At 42.1% G+C, this 20,640-nt stretch overlaps 1 protein-coding gene across 1 annotated transcript in view; it reads left to right on the top strand.

Moving 5' to 3' along the window:
- The first annotated feature begins 10,916 nt into the window (after positions 1-10,916).
- Positions 10,917-20,640, top strand: part of CFAP58 (cilia and flagella associated protein 58) — a 111,991-nt gene continuing 102,267 nt past the window's right edge. Inside the window, exons 1-3 of the mRNA XM_060095619.1 lie at positions 10,917-10,954; positions 16,952-17,233; positions 19,500-19,648. Of these exons, the coding sequence (XP_059951602.1) occupies positions 10,946-10,954; positions 16,952-17,233; positions 19,500-19,648 (440 nt within the window). The 5' untranslated portion in view covers positions 10,917-10,945. The remainder of the gene's footprint in view (positions 10,955-16,951; positions 17,234-19,499; positions 19,649-20,640) is intronic.

Here is a 20,640-nt window from a genome sequence, read left to right as displayed (position 1 = left end):
ATCACCATAGATCTGAAAAGCTATTAGAAAAAATTCATCATACAAATATAGATAAACACTTCTGTAGTATGATAAAAGTGAAGAGTGAAATTCAGTTCCAAAGCCAATATCATGCTTAATGGGAAAATACTAGAAGGCTTCATGTTAAAATTAGTGCAAGATAAGAATGTCCTCTTTTACCCCCACCCCCCTTCTTTTCAGATTTATCAATTAGGAATGTGTTAGGTTGCAAGGAATAGAATACCTGACTATAATTTTATGTGTGTCTAAGCCTACAAGAAATTAAACAAATAGGACTTTATTTTCCTCAGAGGAGAAGTCTGTATATAGGCTGCTTTAGTTCAACGCCTTCATAGTTTCAGGGCTGGTCAAAGGTTATGCACATTTACTCTTTTGCTATTTATGGCAAAATTGTCCTCCAGAGAAGTTTCACCAATTTAGACTCTCATAAATGCATGAGAATGCTTATTTCACATTCTTTTCTGCATTGGCTATTTCCTAACTTTAATTAGTTTGCTTCTTTTATAGGTGAAAAAAGATATCTCAATGTCTTGATGTGCATTTCTTTAATTATCAGTACAAATGAGGCTGAACAGAACATTATTACTGACCATTTCTATTTATTTGTGAATAATCAGTAATAACTTCACCTATTTTTCTGTTGGCTTCGTGTGTGTGTGTGTGTGTGTGTGTGTGTGTGTGTGTGTGTGAAAGTAAATGGAATTTTTTTTCATGATCTTTGGTGCTAGACATGACTTCAGATTCCACAGTGAAAGGTGACTTGTGACCAACACCAGACCAACTGCAGGACAGCCTCACACTGTACTTCACAGTCAGGAATGTTGGAAACAAAAAAACCAAACAAACATGGGGACAGATTTCCTGTTCACCCCAGCTGTGGTTATCCCAGTATATGGAATAAAATACATGGCAATGGGAGAGACAGGAAGCCAATGCTAGTCATGAAGGGTCTGATGGATGGAAAAAAAGAGCATTTTCCTTGATTTGGTCAATCCCTCACCATCCTGAATTCACCTCTGCATGCAATTTAGAGAGATAATAACAAGTTGGCTTATGGGGTTTTTTTTTGGAACAGGCTGCTTTGCTGAGACCTCAAAGGTGTCCATTTTACAGGATGGATGATTTGCATTTGGCTATTTCTTTCCTCCAGGGTTGTGTTGGGAAACATCCTCCCACCCCTTCTTGGAATGTTGGTGACAGCAGGGCCTTTGGAGACTTTTTACCAACAAAAATGAAACCCACAGAAGTTAGGTCACATACTCAAGTTCACATTATCGGTTAGTGACAGCATAATAATAGCTAAAACCTATACTATGTGTTAGGTATTGCTCTAAGCGCTTTACATATGACAATTTGTTTAATTCTCATAATAACTCCATGTAATAGGGTCATTAGCATTCCCATTTAACAGGTAAAGAAACTGAGGCCCAGAGAGGTGAAGTAACTTGCCCAAGGTCACACAGCTAATAAGTGGCAGAGTCAGGATTTGAACCAGGAACTTTGGCTCCAGAATCTTGCCTTCAACTACTATGCTATGTTGAAGTAAATCCCCTTCAAATGTACAAATACATTGAATTTCCCCAAGAATGAGATTATAATAGTTAGAACATTTTTCAAACTTTTTAAAAAATACATTCTACCCCAGAACCCAATATACTCTCACATACAAAGTACATTGTAAGTGAAAGACAGTTTCCTTAGAAACAATCCTTATGCTTACTACATGTGATAGACTTTGGCGTATTCCCTCTTCTTTTTCTCTTTGCATCTCTTATCCTTTTTTGAAAAAAAAAAAAAACGCAGGCCACAACTTACTCATGAGTCATGATCCACAATTTGAAAAATATTCTTTAAACTACTCTTCTAGTTCACATCTCTGTTATGAAAGCTGTTAGTGGTTTGTACTAGCTAAGTTTCCATCCACACACACTACTTGGAGAGTGGGAAAGCCTGTTAGATAATTCCTGTCAAGCTTATTTCTGCTCAGGAGATATTCATTTCTCTCCTTGTACTTGATGTCTAATGATGGTACACGGGGGCTTTAAGACTTATCACTATGCCATTACCTTAGGAAAATCTTCATTCCCTCATTTGTTCATTCACTCATTCATTCATTCAATATATGAGCACCTACTATATGCCAGGCATTGTGCTAAATCAGGAGTTGGCAACTCTGGCTGGCCGGCCAACTCCAGAGCGCCACCTGTTTCTGTAAATAAGGTTTTCTTGAATCACAACCAAGCCCATTCATTTATGTGGCTGCTTTTGTGCTTATGGTAGAGTAAAATAGCTGCTACAGAGACTGTGTGGCCTGTGAAGCCCAAAATGTTTCTTAATCTGGTCCTTTATAGAAATAGTTTTCAGATTACGGTGCTAGATTCTAAAATACAATGGTATTTTAGGCTGGTCTCTACCATCCTGGATGTTTGAATTGTCCTGTTTATCTTAAACTGGGTTTCAAGCTTGTTTGGGGCGGGCTTGGAGGGGGAGGCTTCGAGGCTTTTTGCCTCCTTTGCATTGCCTCAGAGAACATCTGTTCACAGCAGATGCTCAGCAGACAATTTTTGTTATTGAAAATAACAAATTATAACAAAAATAACTTTTTTGTTATTCGGTAGATCTGGCAGCAGATATGGAAATAAAGCGACCTATCTACAGGGTAGAAAAGAGTTTATTCCTTTAAGATAGCAAAGAGTTTCACTTTACAGATGCTTATCTTCGCTGTTATGAGAAGCAAATCATAATTTTTATTGAGTACCTACTGTGCATGCAATCCTGTGGGTAAAAAAAAAAGACTTGGTTCTTTGGCACTTGCATCAAAGATGGAAAGAGAAATGAGATACATGCATTTTATAGTAATACTTAATACTTCTGTTTGAGGACCTAGTGTATACTTGGAGATGATTTCATTTAACTACCTTAGAATCTTAAATGTTTGTGTTTCAATAGCTTTTAGCTAATCACTAATCACTCCCAAGAGTAATTGCTGTGTGCCTGAGTGCATAAACTAATTGTATTTTTCCTTCCTTCCTCCCTCCCTCTTTTCCTTCCTTCCTTCTTTCTTTCCATTTTCCTTCCTCCCTTCCTTTACCAAACTTCCTGTTTGGAGTGTCTCTTATGGTTCAGCACCATAGACGTATTAAACAAAAGAGTGGTCTTTCCAGTCTAGTGGGGGAGACATAGAAATAAACACATGATTATAATACAGTGCATTGATAGAGGGATGCTCAGATTGTTTAGTAATACAGAGAAGGTGTGCCAAACAGGGGAAGGCTTCCTGGAGGAGGTGACATTGAGTTGAGTCTTAAAAAAGCTCACTGGACAAAGGAGATATAGGGTATTCCAGACAAGGCACCAGCATATGTAAAGATTAGAGGTATTTGACAATATGATGTTTTCAGCAGATAGTATTCAATAGAAACAAGAGCATTGGCCTGTCATCGAAAGGATTTGTGCTTTGATTTTTTTTTTTTTTTTGCCTACAATTCCCTCTCTTAACATGATTATTAAAAATTCTATTTATTCACTTATTTCTTCACTCATTTGTTTAGTCAATTTATTTGTTTGTTTATTTGTAGTAGGAACAGGTTGTGTGGATCTATTCAGTCTTTTTAACCAAGCTAACCGGTTAGCTGGTTGGTTTGTAGGACATCAAACTGCAACCTTGGCCTGGCCTCTTGGGCAAGAAGCACCCACTGAATAAGCTAGCCTATCCAGTCATATCTAGAAGGAATCTGACCAACCGGGAGAGGTGCAGTTGCTGTTAAGCCAATAAAATTCAAGGCAGTTAAGATGACTGGGTTGTGACACTGTCTCCTTCTAGTAAGATTGATCGCCTGCAGTGGCAGATTGCCCACTGCTTCCACCTCATGCCTGACCTTTCAATCTTCCTAATAAATCTGCCCGAGCTTCGTTGCCTCCTCTGGTATCAAGAGGGGAATTTGTATGGAGACCCTTTGGGAATCGATGTCAAACGCTCAGCAAATGTTCTGTTAAGTTAGGTCTGCAGCAGGCTGGAAAAGGAGCTGATTAAAGGAATAAAATATGGCCCAAACAGTTTTGGAGAGCACTAGGCAGCTGGGACTTTGTTCTGTCATTTAAGGTGAGCATGGGGTCGGCTGATAAATGATAACAATTTTCTGCAACACGTGGTCTTTTAATCTTCCAAGAGCCTGGAAGAGAAGTGTTAGCTATGATGACTGGAGCGGTTTTTCCCATGTTGTTTTGGGGTCCCAAATGCAGTGTTTAGCTTTCATGGATACTAAATCCAGTGATATCACAATGCCTATGCAAACAGGATCTGTGTTTGTTCTATTTTGTCTTTGGGTTTTTTTTTTTTTTTTTTTTTTTTTGCGGGGTGGGCGTGGTGGGGATAAAGAGTGCAAACTCTCTGCTTAAACAAATACTGTGAATTTGTTAGGAGGATGCAAAATATCTGGCAGAACCCAAGAGGGCAGGTGTTACTGGACCGGCTCAGGGACTGCAACCAGAATGTGAAGAGACATCAGCAACAAAGGGAGCCCCTCCCCCAACCCTCCCTTCCTCTCGTGAGCCTGTGGATTCCCCTTCTTATTCATTTATTCGACTCCCCCCAAATTGCTTCTAGAACCTCTCTGATCCATTAGAGGAGTAGGTTTCTTTTAGGGCACAGTTGTTTTGCATTGCAGGCTGGAATTTCCATGTAGAGCCGCATGTCAGCGTTTCTGCTTTTCTGGAGTTTCACTTCACAGCCTCACTGGATGCTATTGAAGAGGTGAGCACTGTGTACAGAAAATGCTGTTTTTATGACTGAGTCACAGCACATAGCTTATAAGTCCTAAGGAAGCTAAAAAAGAGGCACTTATATCCAGGTTTAAACCAGGAGCTTTGCATATGTATTACAGATCATGATCATATATTAAAGTTATCTGGCAGAATGAATGGGTGTGTCCTTGGCTCTCCCTGGTCCTTGAGTTTGTAGCTACTTCTCTGTCATTCTTGCAAAGGCTCCACCATTCACCCAGACCCTCATATCAACACCAGTGTCCACTGGTCCCTGGTAGGGACCCCACCCTCCCTGTAGCAGGATCTTTGCATTCTTGCCTTGGTTTCTGCCCAGTGCTGTTTCCCACACTTGAGATTCCTTCTCTTTTCTTCCATGTATCTAACTCATATATCATTTAAGGTCAAGTTCAAGACCCTCGTCTACCATGTACCTTTCCCTTCTAATACCATCCTTCACAGGTCTTCCTTATTTCAGAACTCATTCAGTAGTCACTCACTTAATAGTTATGTACTGTAGAGGAGTGACGGCCATTTGTATTAGTTTGCTGGGGCTGCCATAATAAAGAACCATAGACTGAGTGGCTTAAACAACAGACCTTTATTTGCTTACAGCTCTGGAGGCTGGACATCCCAGAGCAAGGTGTCGGAGAGTTTGGTTTCTCCTCTCCGCTTGGCTTGCAGATGGCCGCCTTCTCACTGTGTCTTTCATCTGTGTGCCCACATCTCTGGTATCTCTTTGTGTGTCCAAATTTCCTTTTCTTATAAGAACAGGAGTCAGATTTGGATTAGGGCCCACCCTAATGGCCTCATTTGTACTTATTCACCTCTTTAAAGGCCTTATTTCCAAACACAGTCACATTCTGAGGTACTGAGGGTTAGGGCTTCAACATAAGAATTTTAGGAGGACCCAGTTCAGCCTGTAACACCAGTGGAGACAGGGCTGAACTAGAGAAAAAGTGATCCTTGTTCTCTTGTTGTTTGGCAGCCTGGTAGAAAAGATGAAACTGAGCAGGACCCTATGGGGCCCTCCTGGGTACAAAAGTCTTTCCTGTCTCCTGTTTCTTATTTGTAGGAAAAAGGCTTCAGCCTCCTAGACCTTCCTTGAGTTCCAAAGGGCAGATTCAAACAGTTACTAAGTAGGGGAGTGAGGGAATGCAGAAACAAAGAAGAAACAATAATGTATATACCAACAAAAGATGTACATAACAATGTACCTCTGAGTTCTTCTATATGAACTAGGGCTTCCACCCAGGTGGAGGCTGGTAACTTCTGGCTGAACATAAGCAGGAGGAACCCAGACTGGCTGGAACCTGAAGGCTGATGACTGAGATTCCAGGAACACCACCTTTGTTACCTCACCACCAACCAATCAGAAGACGGTCACACCCTGTAGCCCACGCCCCAAATTTTGCCTATACTTTTCCTCCCTTCCCACACCCCCCCCCCCCGCCCCGCCCGGCCCCGTTCCGGCCTTTTGAGCTTGAGCTGGCGGTTCTCCTTGCTGGACCCTTGCAATAAACCTTTCTCTACTCCAAACTCCGACGTTTCAGTTTGTTTGGCTTCACTGTGCATTGGGCACACAAACTTGGGTTCGACAACAAGGACAGATATGAAACCACCATTTCCATGAATACATAATTAATTACCATGTGGGATGATCCAAGAAGCAGAATTCATTGCACTTGAAAAGGTAGTCTGGTGTTGGGGGCAGGTCAGGAAGGTCCCCTGAGGAAGTGAGATCTGAAGGGTGGATGGATGGAAGTTAGTCAGGTGAAGAGGGAGGGTCGAGTATTCCAGATCAGCCTTTGTGAATGCCAAGCAGCAGGGAAGAACATGACATATACAAGGACTTGAAAGAAGCCATTGTGGCAAGGAGTGAGTGGTGGGAGAAGGCACCAGAAGGCTAACGGGGCCAGATTACACAAGATATTATGTCTTGCCATCCTCATGTCAGTGCTCAGGCATCCTGCCTTGGACTGTTTAAAATTTTTTTGTGTGTGGAGGAGGGGTGGCAAGTATCTTTTGCTTCTCTTTATGATCCTTTTGACTCATAGGGGAGAGCCTTTAGACTCTGATGCCAAAAGGTCAGCTTCTCTGTACCACCAGGGCAGAATCAAATCTTGGAGACAGAGTTTTGGGTGAAGTAGAAAAAGATAGCTATATTACTTTGCCAGGCAAGGGGAGACACAGCGGGTTCCTGCCTCGAAAAACTATATGTCCCAACTCAGGAGGATTTGATGAGGAATTTTATGACAATACTTCCCAAGGGTGGGGTTGCTGACAAGATTAGGGTGTGTGCAGGGTCTCAGGTGGTCGGGTCTCCTAATCTTGATGAGTTTCTCTGGTTCCTTTAATCTTGCCTCAGGCGGTTTCTTGGGTGCTCCTCCCTTGATTAGCAACTGTTCAACTCTGCCCTTTGGAACTCAGGGAAGGTCATGGAGGCTAGAGTCTTGCCTACTAGAAATGGGAGACAAAAAGACCTCCGTGCCCGGGAGCCCCACAGGGCCCTGATCGGTTTCAAATCCTTTATAGTCTCCACTGCGTGTAGGAGAGGGCTGGGCATATAGTAGGTGCTCAGTAAATAAATTAAGTGGGTGTAATGAGAAATGAGATTGATAGAAGCACTCTTATTTGTCGAAATAGGGGCTGACCCAATCTGGAGAGTGTTTCTCCCAAAGGCTCTAGAAGGTGAGGACTTTTGGTAGTATGATGCCACCTAGTGCTCCTTTTTATTACAACAATGAAGAGGAGCAGGGCGATGAGTAGTCTTCTTCCGTAATCTGGAAAACTGGAAATGAAGCATTTCTTACATCAGCATAAACTAATTTGTCCAGGCGCCCATCCTCTCATTCACTCATCCAGCCTTGTTGATGTCCACATGCATCTCTTTCCTGTGAGTTGAACATGTCACGTTCCCTTCTACCTCCAGTGGTTCCCTGATTTCCCATGTTCCGTCTTTCTGTCCCCACATCGTAAGTAATATGCTCAGGAATCAGTCTAGATTCCCTGAGCCACCCGTAGTGTTTGCTGTCAAGAGGGCCTGTTGTAAGTGATACTATCACATCATGTTAGAATTAATAGAATTAATTGTAGATTTTCCTTTCTCTCTTTTCCCCAAAGCCAGATTGTGAATGCAAAGGGGAGTGACTCTGCTTTAGTCACCTTTGTGGTTCCTGTGGCCAACCTTGTGCCTGCTAAAGTGTTTTCTGGACTGAATTGCTGTCACCCTGGCAGTCATCTACTTGTGAAACGTCCCTTAGGAAATGGGGAGACACATAGCCCCACAATTGACACCAGTAGAAGATATGCGTGGCCAGGGCCCTCTAGGTCTTTCTTTATGGCCATGTACCTTCAAGAGTGTTATGGAGTCTCTCTGGATCATGGTGGTCCCACAAGCTGGTCCCAGTGTATAATCAAATTTTCTGTAAACACACAAAGCAGCCTGAGTCGTGTTTCCTGCTCCATCTTCACCTCGTTTCTATTAGCTTGGCTTAAAGTATGGTTCAACCTGCCTCTCCAGCTTCATCTGCCATCTCTTTCACCATTTTCCTGCACATTATGCCTCGGTCATATTTTTGTTCTGTTTGTCCACCAGATATACAGTCTGTTCATGAATGAGATATTGTACAAATGTTAATTTTCCCCAAATTAATTCATAAATTCAGTGAAGTTCCAATTAATATTTCTCACGAGGAACTTGAAAAGCATTCTGAAAATTATATGGGATAATAAAGATTTATGAAGAGCCAATGCAATTTTGACAGCACAGGGATGAGAGTTCTGCCCTTTAACCATGATGACTGGCTACAAAACCATAGTAATAAAACCCTGTGGAACAGGCACAGGACTAAACCAGAGAGCTCAGAACAGATCCATCTATATTTGGGAACAGAGATGTTGAAAAATGGGCTCACTCCGTTGAGAAAAATAAAATTGGATCCTTACCTCACACCACATACAAAGGTGAACTCCAGAAGGATTACAGAACCAAATGTGAAAATGTACAATTATTAAGCTAACAGAAGAAAATGATAGAGAATACATTTTTGACCTTGGGGTTGAGAGGAACTTATTAAATTATACTAAAAAAGCATAAAAAGATGAAGGGCTATAAAATTGAAGATTATTGTTCTACAAAGGACATCACAAGCAACATGTCCAGTCTTTGAAAGCAGATTAATATCTAGACTTTACAAAGACCTTTTGCAAACCAAAAAGAAAAAGAGCAATAGAGAAATAGACAAAGGCTATAAATAGACAATTCACAGAAGGGGACCCCAAGTGTCTTATGAATGTATGAAGAAATGCTCAATTTCACTCATAGTCAGAGAAATGCAAATTAAAACAAAAATGTGTTGACACGACTTCCATGATATTGACAGAAATTTAAAAATTGGCTAATCAGATGAGTCAGTATTTGTAAGGCACTGAGAATAGTATCTGGCACTTAGTAAACACTACATGACTGTTTATGAATACATAAACTACCACATGCTGGCAAGGATGGGAATGGGGGACAGAAACCCTTATACTACATGCTGGAGTGTGGTGTAGTGCAGCAGTTCTGGTGTGCCATCTAGCAGTCTTGGTGAAGTCAAGTACCCAGGGCTTCCACCAGGTTACGAGGTAACTTTATGCCGTGGGAAAATACTGTCCACCACAGTATGAATTTGAAGAATGCATACCCTCTGGATAGTCACAGCCTGTAGGTTCATGGCTTGACTAAGGAACAAAGCTTTTGTGGGAACGAAAGGACATGTCTTCCTCCAGCAGGGCACATGACATGGGCAAGGGGGTAGGGTCTGTTTTACTGCCCCCACTGGCCCTCTGGCTGGATGTCATTGTGCAGGACAAGTTGAATTTGATGCCCTGCGCATCCCCTATGGTTTTAACAATTTCACTCATAGGCATATATTTCAGAGGAGTTTGTACACAGGTCCATGAAGGACCACTGCCAAGGATGACCATGGCTGCATTGTTTGTGGTATTGGAGAGGTGGAGTCAGCCTTGGTATCCAGCACTTGGAAGCTGGAAGTAAAAGGTGTGGAGGTCCAACATGGAAAGCTATGCAGCAATAATTAGCTGGGATTACTGGGATTACAACTGAAACAGGGGTAGAGCCTTAAAAACAATGTTGAGTGAAAACAGTAGAAAACAGATGATCCCTAAAGTCCAATACCATAATTACAATTTTTAAAAATACACTTATGGAAAATGCTATATACATTTTTCAAAAATATATACCCAAGCACAGTGGCATGAATCCCTATGGGGGCTGAGGATGAGGCATGGGAGTAGGGGTGAGGAAAATGAGAAAAAAGAATACGAGAGGCGTCTTTAAAGAGTTTAATTACTCCAACTCTGCACCTGAAGTCTAAACGGGGTGGAGGAGGAGGGAGAGGGAGAAGGAAAGGGAGGAGAAAGGGTCTTTAGACATGACCCCCAGATACAGGCAGATTTTCACGATGTGGCTCCACATACGTTTTTCCAGGGTACCTCGACCTCTGCGCCCTATTTTCCTCACCACTAGTGACTGAACCCTTTGGGGGCAGGGTCTGTGTTTTCTCTACCTTAGTTTTACCCGTGTCCTGCACACAGTAGCTGCGTCGTAAGGGTTGGAATTCACTCGAACTGGGATTATTTCCTGTTCCCGTGACCGAGTCACTTTGTGACAGAGGGCAGAGGGAGGCTGCCAGTCTTTCCTTCATCCAGAACCCTCTGAGCCACATCTCCTTCTAAGCTTCAGTCCTTGGTTCTCCGTTATCTGCTTCCGGGTCGTGCCTTGCATCTCCTTTCTCGGGTGTTTCTAATATCTGCGCATACCCTGGGACTCCTCCCGGAGGCCCAGAGGCACCGCCCCTCATCTCCCTGGCCCCACCCTTTACAGGATATTTGCGTGCGACTCTGAGGAACACCGCCCAGGCGCCGGCCTCGGAGGCTCCACCCCTTTCGAACATTCGCTAGTGCCTCCAGAGGGCGTGGCTGTTGCTCGGAGACCGGAGGACGCGCCGAGCGGCGGGTTTCCGCGCCCTGCAGGTGATAGAAATAACGTGGCGCCGTTTTAGACGCTGGGGGCGGTGCACAGCCCCTTCCTCAGACTCCGGCCCAGCTTGCGCGATCTCCACAGCGGCTTCTGAGGCGACCCGCAGAGCGCGTCAGGATGGCCGAGGTCAGAAGTCAGCGCCCCCCTTTCTGTAGCGTCTCGTTCGACCCCTGCCCGTCGTCTCACTTCTGCTATCCCTCGTTACATCCAATGATTCCGAATATTCCCCCAATCAGCGTCCTGTCCCCAGCCTCAGCCTCATCCCCCTCCCCCTTTCCTGTTGGCTCTGGCTCCATTATCTCTTGTCCCTCCTTCCATTAGGTGGAAACCCCCCCTACACACACACACCACCCTATTAAACTGGCGCGGTGCTAAGTGCCGTAGGAAATTAATAAGTTTCCACACTCACACATGACAGGCCCCCACCCCTAGATTTTGAGCCATAAGAGAGATACACACAGAAATATTGATGTCTAGCTGACTGGGAGGACCTGGAAGAAGGCTTCATAAATACCCAGTGTCACTCCTGTTCACTGACCCTTGACCACCTGTCATACCACTATTCCCTATCATCTGATCACCTGCTATGACACATCTTCATGAAGCTTTTCAGCCCATCGCCACTGCCCTGTGTTGTCACTGACCACTCTTTTACTATCTTAAGCCCTCCATTCACTGCCCCACTTTGTAGCACACACCAACTTGAGTCTCACTGATGAGAGGTTATTTCTGCAACCCGTTAGTGACCCCTTGCTTGTCCATTAGCACCCTCATGTATAACCTGGACAACCTCAGGTCCCTGTCATCACTTGCCAGTCACAGTCCTCATCCATTATGGCCCTAATGCAAATCCTTTATCACCCCATCAGAGTCCTTCCCCATATTATCTTTCACATGGTCAGTCCCAGACAGAATCAGCCACGCAGTTTGTGGGGCTCAAGGAAAGATGAAAATGCAGAGCCTCTTGTTAAAAAAAATTATTAAGAATTTCAGCAGAGCATTAAACCAAGGGTAGGGCACTTCTACACGTGATCTTAGCCAAAAGGCCAAGAAGCGATGGGTAGGGCACTTCTGAGCAAGGAGCCCCGTGCAACTGAATAGTTCACACACCCATGAAGCCAGCCCTGGTGCTAGCTTCTCTCACCACCATCATGCCCCCCACCCCACCCCACCCCCCGTTCCAGTTCCTTCTCTGGTCTCCTCTACACCATTCACATCCCCTCATCATTCCATCTCCTCCACATCTAGTCCCCCCCTTGCAAACTCCATCTTCCTGTGGTCAACCACTCTCTCCTTTCCTTATCGTACAATCCCTCTCATACTCTCCATCTTCCTCCCTCCCCAGGCTCCATCACTGGCATCTCTCTCTTGCATCCATCTTGCAGCCACACTTCTTATTTCTGGTGCCCACACTCATTCATGTCTCTTTTCTTTCCATTTCCTCCTGCTCCTTCTAGTTCTCGTTTAATTTTTCCATTGTTTCCTTTTGAGTATTTTCTCCTTTTCTCCCCCACTAGTCATCTTGGTGTATTTCATTCTTCTTCATTTTCCCTATGTAAGCCCCTGATACAAATACTATATAAACTAGTTATTTCCCAGTCTCTCTTCCCTTTCACAATCTCCTGTCATTCCTTCATTTCTTTTATTTTTATTTTCAATTGACCTCAGCCAAGTTTTCCTCACTTCTGCTTTCATAAGTTGACATTTCCACGCTGGTCTCATTTTTCACTGCAGCTCTCTTTTCCTTTTTCCTTTTCCTTCTCTTCACTAATTGGTACTCCCAGCACCTAGAACATTGCCTGGCTAGTCGTAAACACTCAGTAGATAGGTGTCGTATGAAGGAGCATCACAGTTCCTGTCTGATCAATTCATGTTGAAATCATGCTTCTGAATTAGATAGCATTATATGCTGTAACAGTGTAGATACCGACTAGTTATTGGTCACAGCTAAGAGATTATTTTTGCTTTGCTTTTAATAGCGGTATATTTTAAAATGGCAACATAAACAAATCTCTTCTGTTCATAAAAGTTTCTTTAAAACTTTTCTTTCTTTGATATTTTTCCATTCCTGTGCTAAGTGCCAAGTGTACAGGGAAAACCTTTCCTGTGAACAAATCATTAGGCTAGTGATCAAGTGTTGACATTAATACCGTTTACAGGGATGGAACCTAGAACATTGCTGTGATAAATGTTTGTGTGTGTTCATGTTTAGCATCAACAAGGGGAAAGTACAGAGCAGCAGCACCATTCCTTAATATTATTTTTCCTCCTCTGCGGAATCGCTATATTGTGATCTTTGCGATAATCTCCCTTTTAGTCAGGAAGAAAACCTATGTTGAATTTAACGTTAGTATAATGCTGTTATGCAAAACGTTACATAGATATGCTTGTGACTCCACATCTGTTTTAAGATGTGGACTCTGTTTTGTTTGAATATCATATTTAGAAGTGTAATCAAGAGTACAAGTGTTTTTTTAAAAATAAATTTATTGTATTTATTTATTTTGGCTGCATTTGGTCTTCGTTGCTGCACGTGGGCTTTCTCTAGTTGTGGCGAGTGCGAGCTACTCTTCGTTGCGGTCCACGGGCTTCTTATTGCCGTGGCTTCTCTTGTTGCAGAGCATGGGCTCTAGGCACATGGGCTTCAGTAGCTGCAGCACGTGGGCTTAGTGGTTGTGGCTCTTGGGCTCTAGAGCGCAGGCTCAGTAGTTGTGGTACATGGGCTCAGTTGCTCTGCGGCATGTGGGATCTTCCCGGACCAGGGATTGAACCTGTGTCCCCTGCATTGGCAGGCGGATTCTTAAGCTCTGCGCCACCAGGGAAGCCCTAGTACAAGTGTTTTTGAAAAGCAAGAATATGTAGACTTTCTCCATGTTGGTCAAGGCAAGCTTGTCAAAGCAGAAGGTAAACTAGACTATTTACCCAAAATCTTCAGGGTGAGTTTGAATTTTACTTTATTATTGGGATTAGAGATTGTCTCAGTTAATTTCTTTGATTAGCAATAGAGTTTTCTTTTGCTTCTTGTTTTTGTTTGTTTTAATTAATTTTTATTGGAGTATAGTTGATTTACAATGTTGTGTTAGTTTTGGGTGTACAGCAAAGTGAGTCAGTTATACATATACATATATCCACTCTTTTTAGATTCTTTTCCCGTATAGGTCATTACAGAGTATTGAGTAGAGTTCCCTGTGCTATACAGTAGGTCCTTATTAGTTATCTATTTTATATATAGTAGAGTGTATATGTCAATCCCAATCTCCCAATTTATCCCTCCCCACCCTCTTTCCCCCCTGGTAACCATAAGTTTGTTTTCTACATCTGTGACTCTATTTCTGTTTTGTAAATAGGTTCATTTGTACCATTTTTTTAGATTCCACATGTAAGTGCTATCATATGATATTTGTCTTTTTCTGTCTGACTTAACTCAGTATGATAATCTCCAGGTACCTCCATGTTGTTGCAAATGGCATTATTTCATTCTTTTTTATGGCTGAGTAATATTCCATTGTATATATGTACCATATCTTGTTTATTCATTCCTCTGTTGATGGACATTTAGGTTGCAGAAGCATGTTCTGGCTGTTGTAATTAGTGCTGCAGTGAACACTGGGGTGTATGTATCTTTTCAAATTCTGGTTTTCTTCGGATATATGCCCAGGAGTGGAATTGCTGGATCATATAGTAGCTCTATTTTTAGTTTTTTTAAGGAACCTCCATACTGTTCTCCATAGTGGCTGTATCAATTTACATTCCCACCAACAGTGTTAGCAATAGCGTTTTTATGTTAAAGTCCTTTTTAGTGTAGAATATCAAAGCATAATGTCGCAATCATAAATAAGACCTTTCAAACCTTGTCAGTTCTTTGCTCAAAGGCTAAGTGATTACCTGTGGCTTCCAGAATAATTCACTCTGTATTCCCTAGAATGCCATTCGAGGCCTCCAGTCTGTCCCTAACTCCCTGTCTAGTCTCCTTCCTTTTCCCTATCATACTTCTTGTACTTTAAGCTAACTTGAGCTTCTTAACCAATCTCAAATCCTAGATACCTGCTTGTCCCTGAGCCTTTGATCAAGCTTTGCCATAGGACAGGAATGCCCTTTCTCTTCACATCTACCTGTGAAAACTCCAGTCTCCCTTTTGTGCCTGCTCAAATGCTACTTCCTTTATGAAATTTGCTTTAATTCTTGCTGCTGGGAGTAATTCTGTCTTCCTATAGGTTCTTGTAGAACTCTGAATCCATTTTATGGCAGGTATCAAATTCTATACTTCCATTTTCTGCCCACATACCGCATCAGCTCTTCATGTATATATTTCCTATGGGAGGGCCGTGTAGTCCTTACTTTGATATCTCCTCCAGCCTCCATCATTCCAACTTACATACAGCAGATGTTCCATCAGTATTTTCTGAGTAAATATACTAACCATACTCATTCTTTTTTTATTATTATCGTGCTGTATGTAGTAGGAAGTAGGGCACCTGTAACATAGTGCCACAAACTGGATGGCTTAACAGCAGAAATTTATTATTTCACAGTTCTTGAGGCCACGAAGTCTGAAATCAAGGTGTCCACAGAGCCATGCTCTGAGACTGAGTAAAATCTTTCCTTGCTTCTTCCTGGCTTTTGGTGGTAGCCAGCAACCCTTAGCTTTCCTTGGCTTGCAGCTGTACCAGCCTAATGTCTGCCTTCACTGGCCACATGGAGTTCTCGTGTAGGGGGTAGGGTGTGTCTGTATCCAAATGCCACACCCTTTCTTAATTGAGTTATAATTGACATGTAACATTGTATTAGTTTTAGGTGTACGACGTAATGATTTGATATATATATACATTTCTCTTTTTCTTTTCTTTTTTTTTTTTTGGCCACGCGGCATGTGGGATCTTAATTCCCCGACCAGGGATCGAACCTGTGCCCCCTGCATTGGGAGCTCGGAGTCTTAACCACTGGACCGCCAGGGGAGTTCCATATATGTATACATTTTGAAGTGATTACCACAATAAGTTTAGTTAACATCCATCACACCACATAGTTACAAATTTTCCCCCTTTTTATAAAGACACCAGTCATGGTATTAGGACCCACCCTACTCCAGTATGACCTTAACTTAACTAATTGTATATGTAATGACTCTATTTCCAAATAAGGTCACATTCACAGTTACTGGGGGTTGGGACTTCAACATATCTTTCTAGGTGACACAATTCAACCCATAACACTAGGGAAATAAGAATTCATATATAACCATATAGTCCTGGGTTATCATCTAAGTTGTAGTCAGACTTGCTTGAATTACATCTGTATGTCTGAGCTTACATTTTAAATAATTTGCTGCCCAGCTAATCATGGAAAGCAAATGTGGAGAAGGCCCATGACCATTGCCCAGGGGACATTTCAAAATTCCTGTGGAGATGAACTAGGCTAATTTTTTTTTTTTTTTTTTGCGGTACGCGGGCCTCTCACTGTTGTGGCCTCTCCCGCTGCGGAGCACAGGCTCCGGACGCGCAGGCTCAGCGGCCATGGCTCACGGGCCCAGCCGCTCCGTGGCATGTGAGATCTTCCCGGACCGGGGCACGAACGCGTGTCCCTTGCATCGACAGGCGGACTCTCAACCACTGCGCCACCAGGGAAGCCCCTAGGCTAATTTTTTAAGGGGTAAAAATGATGGAATATTTTTAAAGAGAATATTCCATATTCTGGATGGGTTCTACTGTAAGTGTGGTTTCATGGTATCTATATTATGTCTGACCTCCACATACCGTGGCTTCTCTCTGCAGTCCTGGGGGCAGTAAGAAGCAGGCTTGGAATAATCATAATAGCTCTCGAAATTTGTTGAGTACCTGCTGTTTGCTGGGCACTTGGCTAAGTGTTTAACATGAATTATCCCATTTAATCTAATCCTTAACACTATGTGGTAGGAAATATTACTGTCCCAGTGCTACGTATACATATATACAGGTATCGGGATGAACAAGGAGCCTTCCCATCATGTAGCTTTAAATTGTCTGCTTGTCAGTGGCTTTTATTTTGCTTGTACGAAGGTCTTTTATTCATGAATAATAAGTCATTCCTGAATAGTAATGGGGTAAATATTTCAATCTTCATTCCCATCTTTGCCCTTTTGAACAGGAAAAGAGTGAAAAACTAGTGCTGGAGGAAACTGCGTATGAAGAAATAGAAAGGGATTTTCAGGAGGTTCTCAGCGAACTTTCAGAGGACAAAAGTTTGGAGAGATTTAGGGTTGAATATGAGAAGCTTCATGCTGTCATGAAAAAGTCTTATGACAATGAAAAGCGTCTGATGGCCAAGTGCAGAGAGCTGAATGCGGAGATCATGGTTAATTCCGCGAAGGTCGCCACTGCCCTGAAGCTCTCTCAGGATGATCAGACCACCATCACATCCCTGAAGAAGGTCAGTGATCTTCTAGAAATGGAACCAATGGCAAGCTTTCATAAATACATCCTATACTTAAAACATCATCCTGTCATTATATTGGCAGCTCTAGGCTGGTAGTAAAAGAGTTATTAAGTAAAAATTTACATGATTTATATATTCATTAAGCCTAGGGAATAATGTTAATTTTCAAAGCACTTAAATAGCTTGAGTGAATTTCACAATGCAGAAAATAAGGTAGAACCTTACTGGCTTGGTTTCTAAGAAATACTGTGTTCACAAAAACAATTGGCCATAAGTAAGTATAGTATTAGGAATATCAATATGTCTTGTTTGACCCAAGATAAGTAATTAAATATCTTATGATGATAGCTTGTAAAAGATCTTTTCATATTTCTACATTTTCCACTGTTTTAGGAGAGGTTACCTTGAGAATTTCCAGATGGTAGTTTTCACGATCTTTCCTCTTATCGCCCCTTTGCTTCTGCCTTGATCGTCCCAGTTCCTCATAATGCGAGAACAGGGATTCAGTCTGGGAGGGATATTGAGGAAGTATGGCATTTTTTTACACTTTATTTTTTCATCCTCAAGTGTGTTGCATTATTTTGAAGGTAAAACACAAATGTTCCTTGTAGATTGCAGGGTGATAAGAGGTTAAGATATTTTAATTTATAATTGAAACCCTAGTGCTAAGAAATAATTTGCAATATTTTTAGATAATTGATATCATGCAATTAAACATACCCCAATTCTAATGAAGTTCCAAGACTAGTGCAAAATGTAACTTACCTGTTTTCTTGGGAACCACTATTTTTACTGTCTTTTTCTCTCTATTGTTATTTTCTTCTTCTCCTTGCAAAATACCAATATAAGAAGGCTTTAAATCATGTTATGATGAGAAAAGACCCCACTTTTTATTGTAAATTAAAAAACTGGAAATGGAAATCATGAATTGATTAAAATATAATTGGTGAATTTGCTTTGGACAAGACTTCATATAATCATATTTCATTTAAATATCCTTCATTTATTTTGCCAAAAATAGTACATATGGTTGCTACAGAAAAACATACCCCTTAAACTGACTTTTTTTTTTTTTTTTTTTTTTTTTTTTTTTTTTTGCAGTACGCGGGCCTCTCACCGCTGCCGCCTCTCCCGCTATGGAGCACAGGCTCCGGATGCACAGGCCCAGCGGCCATGGCCCACGGGCCTAGCCGCTCTGCGGCATGTGGGATCCTCCCGGACCGGGGTACGAACCCATGTCCCCTGCCTCGGCAGGCAGACTCCCAACCACTGCACCACCAGGGAAGCCCCTGACATTTTGTTTTGAATCACTAAATTATGTGCTGCAGTTACCCAAGAATCACCTCTGTCTCTCTAATGTAATAGCGTGAATTTATTTAATTAAATAATTTCTTCCACTCATTTTATTCCTTGTCAACTTAAAAGAATATTTTCACCTTAAGCATATAGATTCTTACCTGTATAAAAGGACTCACATTGCACTTGATGAAATTTTGCAAGAAAATTAAGTGGCAGGGCAAAACTCAAGGTTGTTGCAACATTTACTGTCCTTCGTCCGTGTACTCGAATGGCTGTAATTCACTTTTAAGTATTTCTGTTAATATTCCACTTTGTATTCAGAATAGTTTTGTTTTTCCCCTAGAAGCATTTGATGAGAAGGCCTGGGCTTGGGTTTCTGGAAATGGGAATTATCAAGGCTGTTGTGTACAATTAGGTGACAGCCAAGACCTCATTTCTATGGATGGCTCTAAAGTTCACCTTGCCATCCACGAGCTCACCTGGGGCCTGAGGGCAAAATATATTTTTAATATGGAATCTATCAAGAGCTTCAAATTTAGGACTTGGATCCAAGACCATTCCTTATGTGATAAACCTTTTTTTTTTCTTATAAAATATCTGGACTTGGAAAACACATAAGCTTTCATTTTCAATTTTGTAAGCCTATCTTAACATGTTTAGAAATAATACCATTAGTTATAGCAGCCCCTGTAGTATGTGAGCCCTGTGGCCACACTTACCTACACAAGAGAAAATATCCTTTGCCAGTATCCCTCTTTAAAACTGCTTTTCAGTATTGACTAACTCATGTTGAACAATGCAGTAAGTCAATATACATTTAATACATAGTGTATAACGGGTAATCTTCGTTCCCCATAAATAGCTTCTATAACGTAGTTGTTTTATTATTCTATTTATTCAATTTAGCTTGCATCTGGAACCTAGTTTGGTTTTTCTCACTGATATCCCATGACCCACCTAGGAAATTGAAAAGGCTTGGAAGATGGTGGACTCAGCCTATGACAAAGAGCAGAAGGCAGAGGAGACGATTCTTGCCCTGAAAGAGGAAATAGTGAACCTAAGCAAACTAGTCAAGCAAGGGTCTGGACTCTCCGTGGACCCGGATAGCAAGTAGGTCATAGCCGTCTTGATTCATGTTGAACTTGCTTTTGCAGAGGCCTCCTTCTTCAACAGACAGCCTGGGGCTTGCTGGTACCATCTTGAATGTTCTTTGTGAATACAAGACTCTACTTTGTTGGGTTCCCAGACATAGTTTTCTGTCTATTGCCATTTTTTTCTTTTTAATACTCCTTTTCTCCATGCCCAAGAGCTTCTAATTCATGGTTATATCAAACTTCTGGCTCTATAAAATCAGTGCTACAGTTTTAAAATGAGTAAAGATTTTAACTTTATTTCTCTCAAACTTGTGTGCAGTGGCTGACTTTCTTCCCAGATTCCCAGCCCCTCCCATACACCCCCTGCCCCATGATTAGCCATATCACTATCCTTCCTACCACCTCAGATTCTAGGCCAGAAAACAGTTGCTCTTCACACTTGTTACTCCTTCATCCCTTAACGTTTTGTCTTGTTGACTCGGTCTTCTAAACATCACTTCATTCTTCCCCTCCTCCCTATCAGCAGCGGGTCCCCTGTTCTCTGCTGGATTTGGCAGTAGACTCCTAACTGTTCTCCCTGCCTTTGAGGAGACATCTCCCCTCTTTACCATCTTCCATACCAGACTTATTCTTCTAAAACATGTAGCTACATGCTTCCATCTCCAGCATATGCACCTTCGACAGCTACCCATTTCCTAAGGATAAAGCCCAAAGTCCTGAACATGTCTTGCAGAACCCTTTGTAGATCTGCCCCAGTCAGCCTTGCTAGACTCACGTCCAGCAGCACCATGCTTGCTCATGCCTCCATGTCTTTGGACATACTGTTTTCTATGCCAGGGATCCTTTTTCTTCCCTTCTCCACTCAGTAAACAACTATTCATCCTTCAAGACCTATCTTAAACACCATCTTAACTTTATCACCGTCAGCATCTCTGTTCCAACCTCCTCCCAAGCCTCAGACCCAGTGACCAGGCAGAAGAGTCATTGTGTTCCCTGTTTCCATAGGAC

The sequence above is a fragment of the Mesoplodon densirostris genome, chromosome 1, assembly GCF_025265405.1.
Source record: "Mesoplodon densirostris isolate mMesDen1 chromosome 1, mMesDen1 primary haplotype, whole genome shotgun sequence".
NCBI classification, from domain to species: Eukaryota; Metazoa; Chordata; class Mammalia; order Artiodactyla; family Ziphiidae; genus Mesoplodon; species Mesoplodon densirostris.
The sequence above is the reverse complement of the archived record's forward strand: the minus strand, read 5'-3'. Positions and strand labels throughout refer to the sequence as shown.